Genomic DNA, 13,899 nt, shown 5'->3' with positions numbered 1-13,899 from the left:
CAGGGCCCTTAGATCAGTGGGCCCTGCTTATCCTTTAAGTCAAACAGGGACATCTTGTGGTCAGAGGCTCACATGTGGTTTATGCAGTTTTGTATGTGCTGCTGTGTGCTAAATGTTTGCAGATTGCCCCTGTAAATGTATGCTTAATATGGTAATTTTGTTTGAGCTCTCCATTAAAATGAATTGTAATGTCTTGTACCTACCACATCTTGGCAGGATAAGACTCTTTTTGGAATAACTGTAAATCATGTTGAAAATCTTTGTGGTCCAAACAGGATACCCACTTAGAAACCAAAAAATGTTGGTTCTTCTCATCCAGCTAAAACACAATGATAATCTGCACCACACCTGATCTAAATCAAATATGAATAAATATTAACCAAAATATGAGGAGCATATAGATTTTCATTACTTTACAATAGGGCAGTCAATAAATCGATGGTCATGTCTATAAAATAACTGCCTTCATTGTCAGATAGGTAGCTAGGCCTAATAGATTGTAAATGGCTATAAGGCCACAGCTTACGCCCCAAGCCGATATTTCATTTCAGAATGTATAAAAATCTGTTTACGACACAAATATATTTTAAATTGATCAGATAATTTAGTGGCCACTCTTAAGCATGAAAATAAATGTCTTCAAAAATGGAACGGCAGTCGGGAGAATGTAAGACCGAAAGGTACCTAAGTTTTTGTATGGAGGTCAATTAGTGTTTAATTTGGTTAACAAAACAATGAATAGCTTATTTGATCAAATAGACGTTTTGTAATGATTAGGTTGTAAAGAGTGTACCTATATATGTATTTATCCCGCCAACCTTGAGAAAAAAACACTATATCGGCGTTGTGCCTGGTCGTCACTAGTTATTACAGCCACAAAGTCATAAAACCCGCATATTTCTACAATGTATCTTCTTAAAATGTGATTTTAAACATAAACCTAACCACACTGCTAACATTATGCTATCTGGGCCCTTGTTATCCCTCTCGCTTCGCCTCTTCCTGTCTGGTTAGGGTCAGCTGTCCAATACATTTCTCGTCTCGCGATATTCCGGAACTCCTCTCCAGCAGCAGTGGAAGGAGAGAGGGGGTGAGAACGTTCTTATATTATACTTCAGTGGATGAGAAAGCTAGCCAACCTTCTACCGTGGAAACTACAGTTATATTCGAAAGATCCCACGATAGTTACATTATTTATATACACAAAGTAACTGGTTTGAAAAACATCGTAATTTAACCCAAATTATCTGTGCCAGTGTATTACAGATACATATCTAATTAAACGAGCAATGGCGTTGAAAAGAATTCAAAAGGTGAGTGTTTGTTATTGTTTGCTTATTTCTTCCTGTCATCCTGCGTTGCAACTAACGGAAACGTTAGTCAACTAAATAGTTATGCTTACAATCAGAAACGTTATAGTTCTCCACATTTCATTTAACACACACTTATTTGTGCTCCCCTTGAATACTTCACATATAGACAAAGACGAGTAACCAATGGTGGCCCTTTGCAATTGACGCATTGCATGCTAGTGAGCTGTTAGCTAGCTAACGTTAGCTTAGCAGGACAGTTTTTTTTTTTTTTTGCTAGTTAGCGGTCCTCCCATCTAGTTAACGTTAGATAATACAAAGGGGCCTGTACCAATTGCATTTGGTTGGGCTACAAGTAATATGACTACATTTTGCGTGTATTTGTTATTTTTTAAATCACTAGTTAGCTAGTCATTTATTTGTCAGACGAACCCGGTAAGAGTACAATTTGGGGCTAGGTTGCTAATGCTATCTTTTGCCATCTTTGCTACATCATGAATGAGTGTGCTGGAAACTAATGCGCACGCGTGACATATGACAGCTGTTTGCAGGTTGCCAAATACTGAACCCCAATGTCAATGTTGCCATATATGGAATGGCAAATGGGGCACTGGGGCAAGCAAGTGTATTTATAACAGAATGGACAGCGTTTGCATAAATAGTTAACTAACTAGTGTACTGATTGCTGTACAACAATAACAGTGATGTCATTCCATAAAAACTCAAATGGTAGACTGCTAGTAAACACCATAACTGCTAACATATGTGACTTTGGTGAACAATTGAAACAGCAGTGGGCTGTTTTTTATTTTGTTTGTATTCTCACTGTAATAAAAATAATACCATTTGTAGGGTGTTACATTATCATCACTTCACAGTATGGTACAGACGGGGCCTGTATAGTAATTGGTCATGTTAGCCATGTTAGCCTAAATTTCAAATTTGAGAAGAGGCTTTGATAGTTAATTTGGCTGTTACATCTTTCACCCCCCCAACTCAGTGCTCAACCAGACAACCGTTGTCAAACGATGTGGTGTAGCCTATTTCACAATATCTGAATAATTTTACACATCAATTTCCTCAGTCAGTGTGTGACTGTCTGAATCAGGGTCATATTCACTAGAAAACAGACAGAAGAGAACAGACTGAAACGGGTATGGACTACCAGTCCAATAATATGACCCAGTGAACTCAACCCAGATGTGACTACCTATGCCAAGTTTTTTCCAAGATATGCAGAATTGCAGAGACAACAGCAGCCTGTGTAGAAAAAAATAGTCAATAGTTTGGACAACTACTCATTCCAGGGTTTTTCTTTATTCTTACTATTTTCTACATTGTAGAATAATAGTGAAGACATCAAAACTATGAAATAACACATATGGAATCATGTAGTAACCAAAAAAGTGTTAACTTCTTATGACCAGTCCGCTGAAAAAGCAGCGAGCGAAATTCAAAAATGTATTTTAGAAATATGTAACTTTCACACATTAATAAGTGCAATACACCAAATGAAATAAACTTCTTGTTAATCTCCCCATCGTGTCAGATTTCAAAGGCTTTACAGCGAAAGCACAACATATGATTGTTAGGTCAGAGCGAAGTCACAAAACACAGCCATTTTTCCAGTCAAAGGTAGGAGTCACAAAAAGCACAAATATAGATCAAATGAATCACTAACCTTTTGATGATCTTCATCAGATGACACTCATAGGACATCATGTTACACAATACATGTATGTTTTTGTTCGTAAAAGTGCAAATTTCTATCCAAAAATCTCAGTTTACATTGGCGCGTTACGTTCAGTAATGTTTTGCTTCCAAAGCATCCGGTGATTTTTGCAGAGCCTCATCAATTTCCAGAAATACTCATAATAAACATTGATAAAAGATACAAGTGTTATTCACAGAGTTAAATATATTCTTCTCCTTAATGCAACTGCTGTGTCAGATTTTTAAAAAACTTTACAGAAAAAGCACACCATGCAATAATCTGAGTACGGCGCTCAGATGACAAATCAAGCCAAAGAGATATCCGCCATGTTGGAGTCAACAGAAGTCATAAATATAATTAAATATTCACTTACCTTTGATCTTCATCAGAATGCACTCCCAGGAATCCCAGTTCCACAATAAATGTTTGATTTGTTCGATAAAGTTAATAATTTATTTCCAAATTCCTCCTTGTTGTTTGCGCATTCCGCCCAGTAATCCATCTTCATGAGGTGCGAGCACTAGCTCAGAACAAAGTCCAAAAACGAAGTATAGAATCAATCTTTAATAATGTTCCAACCGGAGAATTCCTTTGTCTGTAGAAAAGCAATGGAATGAGAGCTACCTCTCACATGACCGCGCGTCATGAGCTCGTGGCACTCTGCCAAACCACCGACTCAAAGAGCCCTTATGAGCCCCTCCTTTACAGTCGAAGCCTCAAACAAGTTTCTAAAGACGGTTGACATCTAGTGGAAGCCTTAGGAAGTGCAATTTGACCCCATATAGACTGTTTTCGATAGGCCAAAGCTTTGAAAAACTACAAACCTCAGATTTCCCACTTCCTGGTTGGATTTTTCTCAGGTTTTCACGTGCCATATGAGTTCTGTTATACTCACAGACATCATTCAAACAGTTTTAGAAACTTCAGAGTGTTTTCTATCTAGATATACTAATAATATGCATATATTAGCCACTGGGACTGAATAGCAGGCAGTTTACGCTGGGCACGCTTTTCATCCAAACGTGAAAATGCCGCCCCCCAGCCCAAACAGGTTTTAAACAAATAAAATATATATTTTATATTTGAGATTCTTCCAAGTACCCACCCTTTCCTTGATGACAGCTTTGCACACTCTTGGCATTCTCTCAACCAGCTTCATGAGGTAGTCACCTGGAATGCATTTCAATTAACAGGTGTGCCTTGTTAAAATTTAATTTGTGGAATTTCTTTCCTTAATGTGTTTGAGCCAGTCAGTTGTGTTGTGACAAGGTAGGGGTGCTATACAGAAGATAGCCCTATTTGGTAAAATACCAAGTCCACATTATGGCAAGAACAGCTGAAATTAGCAAAGAGAAATGACAGTACATCATTACTTTAAGACATGAAGGTCAGTCAATCTGGAACATTTAAAGAACTTTGCAAGTTTCTTCAAGTACAGTGGCAAAAACCATCAAGCACTATGATGAAACTGGCTCTCATGAGGACTGCCACAGGAAAGGAAGACCCATAGTTACCTCTGCTGCAGAGGATGAGTTCATTAGATTTACCAGCCTCAGAAATTGCAGCCCAAATAAATGCTTCAGAGTTCAAGTTAGACACATCAACATCAACTGTTCAGAGGAGACTGTGTGAATCAGGCCTTCATGGTCATATTGCTGCAAAGAAACCACTACACTACATCCTTTGCACCCCAGTATCTCTACTTGCACGTACATCGTCTGCACATGTATCACTCCAGTGTTTAATTGTGAAATTGTAATTACTTCACCACTACAGCCTATTTATTGCCGTACCTCCCTAATCTTACCTCATTTGCACACACTGTATATAGATATTTTCTATTGTGTTATTGACTGTTGGTTTGTGTAACTCTGTTGTTGTTTTTGTCGCACTGCTTTGCATTATTTTGGCCGGGTTGCAGTTGTAAATGAGAACTTGTTCTCTACTGGCCTACCTGGTTAAATATAAAAAATAAACTACTAAAGGACACCAATAAGAATAGACTTGCTTGGGCCAAAAAACACGAGCAAATCAAATCACATTTTATTGGTCACATACACATGGTTAGCAGCTGTTAATGCGAGTGCAGCAAAATGCTTATGCTTCTAGTTCCGACAGTGCAGTAATATCTAACAAGTAATCTAACAAATTCACAACAGCTTCCTTATACACACAAATATAAAGGGATGAATATGTACATAATATATGGATGAGCGATGGCCGTACGACATAGGCAAGATGGTATAGAATATGGTATATACGTATGAGATGAGTAATCTAGGATATGTAAACATTATTGAAGTGGCGTTATTTAAAGTGACTAGTGATACCTTTATTAAATCAATTTATTAAAGTGGCCAGAGATGAGTCTATGTTGCAGCAGCCTCTATGTTAGTGATGGCTGTTTTACAGTCTGATGGCCTTGATAGAAGCTGTTTTTCAGTTTCTCGGTTCCAGCTTTGATGCACCTGTACTGACCTTGCCTTCTGGATGATAGCGGGGTGAATAGGCAGTGGCTCGGGTGGTTGTTGACCTTGATCTTTTTGAGTGACATCGAGTGCTGTAGGTGTCCTGGAGGGCAGGTAGTTTGTCCCGGTGATGCGTTGTGCAGACCACACTACCCTCTGGAGAGCCTTGCGGTTGAGGGCGGTGCAGTTGCCGTACCAGGCGGTGATGCAGCCCGACAGGATGCTCTTGATTGTGCATCTGTAGAAGTTTGAGTGTTTTTGGTGACAAGCCAAACTTGGGGCTGAGAACGCACCCTTGTGGGGCCCCGGTGTTGAGGATCTGCAGGGTGGAGTTGTTGTTTCCTACCTTCACCACCTGGAGGCGGCCCATCAGAAAGTCCAGGATCCACTTGCACAGGGCAGGGTCGAAACCCGGGGTCTCAAGCTTAATGACGTGTTTGGAGGGTACTATATGGTGTTAAATGCTGAGCTATAGTCAATGAACAGCATTTTAACATAGGTATTCCTCTTGTCCAGTGTGATTGTGATTGCATTGTCTGTGGACCTATTGGGGTGGTAAGCAAATTTGGATTGGGCCTTAGGGTATCAAGTAGGGTGGGTGTGCTATGATCCTTGACTAGTCTATCAAAGCACTTCATGATAACAGAAGTGAGTGCTACGGGGCAATAGTCATTTAGTAAAGTTACCATAGCTTTCTTGGGAACAGGAACAATGTTTGGCCACAGAGGTGCAGATTCAATACATGAGCAGCACAGCCAATGGGTGTGATGTGAGGGTAGGACTCCTCCGCTTTAGACCAAGCAGCCTTCATGTTCCTCCTGGATGATGTATTTGGGGAAAGAGTGGTAAGCAGCCTGAATCTCCTGAAACCAAAAGCAGTAGCCATTGCATGGATTGAGGGAGACAATGCCATCCTATCTGATGTTCAGACTCTGCTTGCAGATGTAAGAGAAGAAATCCATACGGCCCTGCCCACTTCACTGTTACTCCAAGCAGAGGAAACGGCAGTTCCGAAATACATCAAACAGCGTGAAGACCTCTGCCTGAAGCCCATACACGCCTCCGCGTACATGTTGGATCCCAAGTATGCTGGCAAGAGCATCCTGTCTGGTGCAGAGATCAACAAGGCCTATGGTGTCATCACTACCATGTCTCGCCTCGGCCTGAATGAGGGCAAGGTTCTTGGCCGTCTGGCGAATTACACTTCCAAGCAAGGGCTTTGGGATGGAGATGCAAATGGCAGTCGTGCCAACATCTCATCAGCCACCTGGTGGAAGGGACTTTGTGGATCTGAGGCTCTTTCCCCTGTTGCCTCCATCATCCTCCAAATCCCACCAACATCAGCCGCCTCAGAGCGCAACTGCTCCTTGTTTGGGAACACACAAATCAAATTTATTTATATAGCCCTTCGTACATCAGCTGATATCTCAAAGTGCTGTACAGAAACCCAGCCGAAAACCCCAAACAGCAAGCAATGCAGGTGTAGATGTACGGTGGCTAGGAAAAACCCCCTAGAAAGGCCAAAACCTAGGAAGAAACCTAGAGAGGAACCAGGCTATGTGGGGTGGCCAGTCCTCTTCTGGCTGTGCCGGGTGGAGATTATAACAGAACATGGCCAAGATGTTCAAATGTTCATAAATGACCAGCATGGTCCAATAATAATAAGGCAGAACAGTTGAAACTGGAGCAGCAGCACGGCCAGGTAGTCCTGAGGCATGGTCCTAGGGCTCAGGTCTTCAGAGAGAGAGAGAGAGAGAGAAAGAGAGAATTAGAGAGAGCGCACTTAAATTCACACAGGACATCGAATAGGACAGGAGAAGTACTCCAGATATAACAAACTGACCCTAGCCCCCCGACACATAAACTACTGCAGCATAAATACTGGAGGCTGAGACAGGAGGGGTCAGGAGACACTGTGGCCCCATCCGAGGACACCCCCGGACAGGGCCAAACAGGAATGATATAACCCCGCCCACTTTGCCAAAGCACAGCCCCCACACCACTAGAGGGATATCTTCAACCACCAACTTATCATCCTGAGACGCGGCCGAGTATAGCCCACAAAGATCTCCGCCACGGCACAACCCAAGGGGGGGGGGGGGCAACCCAGACAGGAAGATCACATCAGTGACTCAACCCACTCAAGTGACGCACCCCTCCCAGGGACAGCATGAAAGAGCCCCAGTAAAGCCAGTGACTCAGCCCCTGTAATAGGGTTAGAGGCAGAGAATCCCAATGGAAAGAGGGGAACCGGTCAGTCAGAGACAGCACAACAAAGCACGCAACAGGCTGACCAATACAAGGCGTGAAAAATTGGTGGCCATCTGGGCAAATTTGAGGCTTTTTGAGCCTGACTGAGCCATCCTCAACAAGGTTGGAAAGTGACAGTGAAGACGAGGCCTCAGAGTCTGATGTTCAAGAGGTGGACATTGAGGAGGTCCAGGGAGAAGACATGGAAGCCTGAGAGGAAGACAACCAAACCTTTAGTTGATAGACTATAATTTTACAGATGTATGTTGAAAACATTTTTGGGAGATGCGCTGGATCATTCAATATTCCCTTTCTTTTGTTCAGTGAAATCATCCCATGTGAAGAGTCAACTCAACTCAAAGTCCAATTCATAACTAAATAGTTATTTTTTTCTATTGGAAGGATTCAATCATTTGCAATTGTCTCCATATGATATGGTAAATGTATCCAATGCAAAAAATCAACATTTAAATGGTATTAATTTGCATATATTTCTGTTAATTCCCATGTATTCCTGTTAAATCCCACAAAGTTTCCACCTCTGAATATTCCCCAAAATGTGCAACCCTAAACCCTAGAATGAGTATGTGTGTCCATACTTTGACTGGTACTGTATATCTGTAACATATGACACAGGTATATCCATGACAGAATTTTTTTCCTTATCTGCCACATCAGCTAGAAGTGGACTCAAATGTAATTGATCTATTATTGTTCATCTCTTTAGGAACTGACAGATTTGCAGAGGGATCCGCCTGCACAGTGCTCAGCGGGACCAGTTGGAGATGATTGTAAGTAACTATGGAATAAATCCTATGTATTGATCACATGAAGGACATATTTGTCATGTTTTTAAAAACAGTCTGTGCCAGTCTGTTAGACGTTCAGTAGTGTGAAATGCACACCTACACTATACATACATTTAAGTAACTTTTGAGTGGGACCCATGCAATGGGCTAGGCTATGACATTGCATTGTTCTGTATTAATTGTAACCCATTTGAAATTGTATTTAGTGTTTCACTGGCAGGCGACAATAATGGGTCCGGTATGTGATTTAATTTCCCTTTTCTCTTATTAACATATAGCTTGGCAACAATTAAGCTTTTACAGGTGTTCTTCTCCTTCTAAACATGTTTTTCCCCTCTTCTTTTAGAATGACAGTCCTTATCAGGGAGGGGTGTTCTTTTTGACTATACACTTCCCTACAGATTACCCCTTCAAACCACCAAAGGTGAGTTTTAAAAGCACATAAGATCAGTTTACATTAGGAAACAATTCATAGTGCTAGCAGTATGTGCTGGTTGATAAAATGTTTCAATTCAATTGCAGGTTGCGTTCACGACAAAGATCTACCACCCCAATATCAACAGTAATGGAAGCATTTGTCTGGATATATTGAGATCTCAATGGTCGCCTGCACTCACTGTATCAAAAGGTAAGCCCCTATGAATGTTTGTCTATAGTAGAGCTGGGATGATGAATAGAAAATTGATACCGATCAAACCAATTATTTCAGACATTTTACTGAGATCGATGCATACTATAAACTTATTGTTCAATTTATCGTTATTGTGAAAATTCTGTCAATTTATCATGGACTTCTGTCCATATCGCCCAGCTCTAGTCTATAGGATCTGACATGAGGTTGGAATTAAATATTTCCAGGGATTACTTTAATATAACTTATTATGATGAGGGAAAATATATTTAAATATAATGCTTAGGAACTTTTCAAATGTTAGCATTGATTTAAGGACAGAGACAGCATATCTCTCCAAACATGCTTATTTTAGAACTGTAGGCTTACACATTTAGTTGGTTTGTTTACAAGGTTTACCATTCTAAGAAACAATTGTTTGACCTAGTCAATGTCTCTCCAGGTATTTAAGTTTTATTATTCGAATGTAAAGGATACACATGGTATACACCATCCAACAAAATGTTTACTTGCAGGTTCCTTCTCGACAATGCAACAATAAGAAATAATAAAGGATAAGAATACGAATATAAATATGGCGGCTCAGTAGAATATCACTTTTTTTTTTGCATAAGTATAAATATAGTACAGGAAGGCACAATTTACAATCTAATATTTATATGTGTTTTGGGAAGGAGGTTTTGGAGGACCAGTGTTTAAATTGTGCCATATTTAGTAATAATAATAAGTCTGGCAGCAGCAGTTGTGATGTGTGTATCATGAATGTACTGTACATGTACTGTACATGGGTGTGTGTGGTATAATGTACAAGACAATTAGTTCAAATTCAGCAATCCATTGTTATTTTCTACTTCAAATGGTTGTCAGAATAGTCAATATATTATTCTTAGACTTGAAGGGAAATCGTTATCATGTGCCACTTTGTCTCTCCGGTGAAGAGGTGGTCAACACAACAGCTGTCATAGCAATATGGATGAAAGCTGTGTGTAGATCTATTAAAGGCTCTTAGTTCCACTAAAGAAAATGGATGGTTAAAGGCCGTTACAGAAGCACTTGGCCTCCTTTTTGCATAATAAAATATTTAAAATAAACATTTTATTGACTTGTGTGTGTGGGGGTCTGCAGGGTGAGGGGTTTCAGATGTAGTTATTGAATTTTGATGATTTTCTTGTCAATTCTTTTGTAGTTCTCTTGTCAATCTGCTCTCTGCTTTGCGATCCGAACCCAGATGACCCTCTTGTACCAGAGATTGCACACACCTACAAAGCTGACAGGGAAAAGTGAGTGTGCCATAGTGTTTGATTCCTTTGTTTTGAAACTCCAGCATACTGGTATTCCTGAATAGGGCCTACACCTCAAACAGTTAAATGTATCTTTTAATGCCAACATTTTGGTCAAATGACCTTCATTTGATACCAATGTTTGTCAACCCTGGTGAAGGTCTAGAATACCAGTGTGCTAGTTCTGTTTTTCAGGTATAGCGCAAACCTTCCATTTTGTTTTTACAGGTACAACAGACTAGCAAGAGAATGGACACAGAAGTATGCAATGTGAGAATGCCTGTGAAATGAAAACACTAAAAGAAGAAACACATGTTTAATATTAACACAAGGCAAACGAACAAGAGGGGAAACATAACTACACACTCTGGTTGGAGAAGGAAGCGATAAAATAAGGGACAGTGCAACCTGGCTGCTAAGTGCCGAGCTGCTGCCATGTGCCATTCTTCATGACTTGTATGGATCAGCTGAGCAAGGCCTAAGGGACTCCTGAAAGCACTCCCTTATGGAATACTGGAACCTCCCCATAGTCCAGACCACACCCTGACTTTAACTATTACTACTTCTATTGTGACTATTATTATCAGTGTTACTATTCATATTCTTATGATCACTTGTTATTATAATGATATCATTGTGTTATTCTACTGAATGCTGAAACATTGGGTTTTGAATTTGGAGGGGACTAGTTAGCAGCTTGGTTCGCACTCCTTTCAAAGGTACTTTCTTTGCCCCTCTGAATGTCTTGTATTACTGTATGTTTATGTATTCCGTGGCCTTGCTGTATTATTGTAACAACCTCCTCTCAAACGTTAGAAGTGCAATTGAGTTGGAGTGCTCAGCACATAAAGGTGCATGGCTATATGCAGCAGCGTGGCTCACTAAGACCCTGGAGATGGTTCTACCCAAACTCTCACACCCGGACATAATGTGAGACGATTCAGACAGTCATTCTGTATCCCCCTGAGCCAATTAATTTTATCCGTCAATGTATTTGGAAATGTTCCAAATGCAGTGACAGGTGGTCCTTGGAGAGCCTGGGGAGAGGTGCTATCAAGGTGAGCTGCCCTGGGTTGGACTGGCACCTGTGCTCATGGGCAAGAGACCAGGGAGAAAGTTCTGGAATCTCCACCACGTTTCTCACCTGTGTCGTCTATGTCCCTGCTTCTTGTCCTAGATCCATCCAGGGCTAGCATCTTACTTCATAAAATCCTACTGTAAGGTAGCACTTAAACCCTGGTAAAGCTCATCTATTGAGTTTAACTACTCCCAGCCATACAGTTGAGTACACGCATAGCGTAACAGAATGTAAACTTGTGAGATTGGGATGGTTCATGAGTCTGGCGTTAGTGCAACCCTGTAAATACAGTAGCTCAGGTATATATTGAACTCACCTGTCTGAAAGGGCACTGTAGTGACCTGTGATGTGATGGAAATGACCAGATCTGTGTTGCACACTGACATGCTGCTTTAATCCAGAAGTTGTCTTTGGAGACTTTATCTGACATGGGTCATTCATTAGCTTTCCCTACTCAACTTCTCGCCGTTATCACAGATTGTTTTACTGTACAACACAATGATGTGAATGTTTTCAAACAGTTTTTGTTCATACATTGCTTTGAATATGCCATTGGTTAAAACTGGAGTAATTTTTAATTTAGATGGGAGCTTGAAAATACGTTCTTTAATGACAACCGTTGCAGATCTATGAATGAACATGTTTTTTTGTTCAAGTGAGTAACTTGAACTCATCTTTTGTTTATTGTGAAGTTTCATTAGGTGTTTCACATGTTTCCCATGCCTTTTACATCTTAACATGAGCTGTAACCTGGGTCATGCCAGCTGCATATTTGTTTTAGCACATGTCTTGAGATTTTGTTCTTATCATTGGAACTTTACTTTCTCTTTATTTTTAGAGGGTCCACAATAGTGCACATAGGCAATATATTTGTAACCTAGTATTCTGCAAGCTTGATTGTAGTTTTTTTTGTCACTAAAATGACCACCGTTGTGATTAATCTTGCATTAGTAATATCACATTTGAAGTAAACATAATCCAGTGGAAGTGCTGGACTAGTTAGACTGCATCTGTCTTGAGCTATAAATTGTCTGTTGCCATGGAAAGGGAATAAAAAGTATGGGGGGGGGGATATGAGAAATTTGGTCATCGAAACGCTTAATGGATTTAGTGAAAGATCATTTAGGTTGATTGGGGTGGAAAAGAGGTTGTACTCTAGTCTACACTATACTGTAGCCTGGTTTGATTTAGGAGCCCGATGCATACTGTCATTATGAATTACATTTAGAATTGGTCATGAGGCTATGATTTTGACACACTGCTTTTTCACAATTGTTCTACAATTTAGCAGCAACGAATTGAATATCCACTGACTACAGTCAATCATCTGGCAGTCAAACCATTTCTTAAAAAGACTGAGGCAGTGAGTAATGCCACTGGACAAAACTTATTTCTTCAGCTTGCTTGATTTTGCGCCATATATTGCTTTGTTTGGTTATTTCGTTTTGCAATCTGTCTTCCAGTTGTCCATTTTGTATGCAGTCAGCCTCAATCCATCAAATGCTTCTTTCAGTATGACATCCTGGTTTGATCCAAAGAGATACAAACTGAATGATCTCATTGGTCCAATGGGTTCTCAATGGAGGTCATGATAGGCAGCTTGGCATGCTTTGCACCCTGGAGAACATTTTCACAACCATTTGTCAGATATCAGGGATTTCTTTACATTTCATTTGCCTGACACCTCTGACAAAATCTTAGCCTTAACCATCATTTTGTGTATAGATACTGTAAATTGCTATCAGGGCTAGTTTCCCTTAAAGGGAAATCAATTTTATCACTAGAGACTTGCAATTAATATGTAAATGGGACAACTATTTTTTTTAATGTACAGCCTTGCTAACTTGAAATTCAGGACCAGCCTTCATAAATAAATGCATCTCAATTGTATAGGTGTCATTAAGACTTCCCATCCCCATAACAAATTATCTCCCCTTGCATATACACATGACAGAAAATAACAATTGGGTTGTCAATTAAAAAAAATAAAACTCCTTTTTGTTTTATGTTTCTGAAATTAATTCCATACTCATTTCTTGACTCATCTAAAACTATTGTAAAATATACATTACCTCATCTGTGTAGTTTTCAGTGTATATTGTTTTTATCCATGTCTGGTCTGACGGGCTGTTATCAGGGTTTTATCAACTTTGTGGTTGCCTATACTGTGCAGACAAGATGGTTAAGAAAGAGTATGGCCAAAGAGACAACCAGCTGAAGGCCATGTTGAATTGTCAATTTTTTCAGAGACAAGTCAGTGGATTTCACGAAACACAAACCGTATGAAGACTTAGAAAATGTGCTTTGTGTTCTATGGAAAACAATGAATGATGTAGAACTGACCTTCCAATGGAGTTGC

At 40.1% G+C, this 13,899-nt stretch overlaps 1 protein-coding gene across 2 annotated transcripts; it reads left to right on the top strand.

The window, feature by feature from the left end:
- Nucleotides 1–984: 984 nt before the first annotated feature.
- LOC118393215 (ubiquitin-conjugating enzyme E2 D4) lies at nt 985–13,561 on the top strand. 2 transcript variants are annotated; one of them, XM_035785686.2, is made up of 8 exons: nt 985–1,090; nt 1,257–1,313; nt 8,470–8,533; nt 8,758–8,789; nt 8,898–8,975; nt 9,074–9,179; nt 10,369–10,462; nt 10,691–13,561. In XM_035785686.2, exons 2-8 carry the CDS (start codon nt 1,290–1,292, stop codon nt 10,734–10,736), a joined length of 444 nt encoding a protein of 147 aa, XP_035641579.1. In that variant the 5' UTR covers nt 985–1,090; nt 1,257–1,289; the 3' UTR covers nt 10,737–13,561. The 2 variants fall into 2 exon arrangements, with proteins under 2 accessions (XP_035641579.1, XP_035641577.1); XM_035785684.1 differs by lacking the exon at nt 985–1,090 and having other exon boundaries at nt 1,097–1,313.
- Nucleotides 13,562–13,899: the final 338 nt, after the last annotated feature.

Source organism: Oncorhynchus keta, chromosome 14 (genome assembly GCF_023373465.1).
Source record: "Oncorhynchus keta strain PuntledgeMale-10-30-2019 chromosome 14, Oket_V2, whole genome shotgun sequence".
Classification (NCBI taxonomy): Eukaryota; Metazoa; Chordata; class Actinopteri; order Salmoniformes; family Salmonidae; genus Oncorhynchus; species Oncorhynchus keta.
This window is presented reverse-complemented; position numbering and strand designations above follow the sequence as displayed.

Bases quoted from the DNA above. Each gene is read 5' to 3' on its own strand.
- LOC118393215 (XM_035785686.2), top strand. From the start codon at position 1,290: ATGGCGTTGAAAAGAATTCAAAAG. The intron at 8,976-9,073 runs GTGAGTTTTAAA...ATTCAATTGCAG, and splicing joins ACCCCTTCAAACCACCAAAG to GTTGCGTTCACGACAAAGAT. The intron at 9,180-10,368 runs GTAAGCCCCTAT...ATTCTTTTGTAG, and splicing joins TGCACTCACTGTATCAAAAG to TTCTCTTGTCAATCTGCTCT.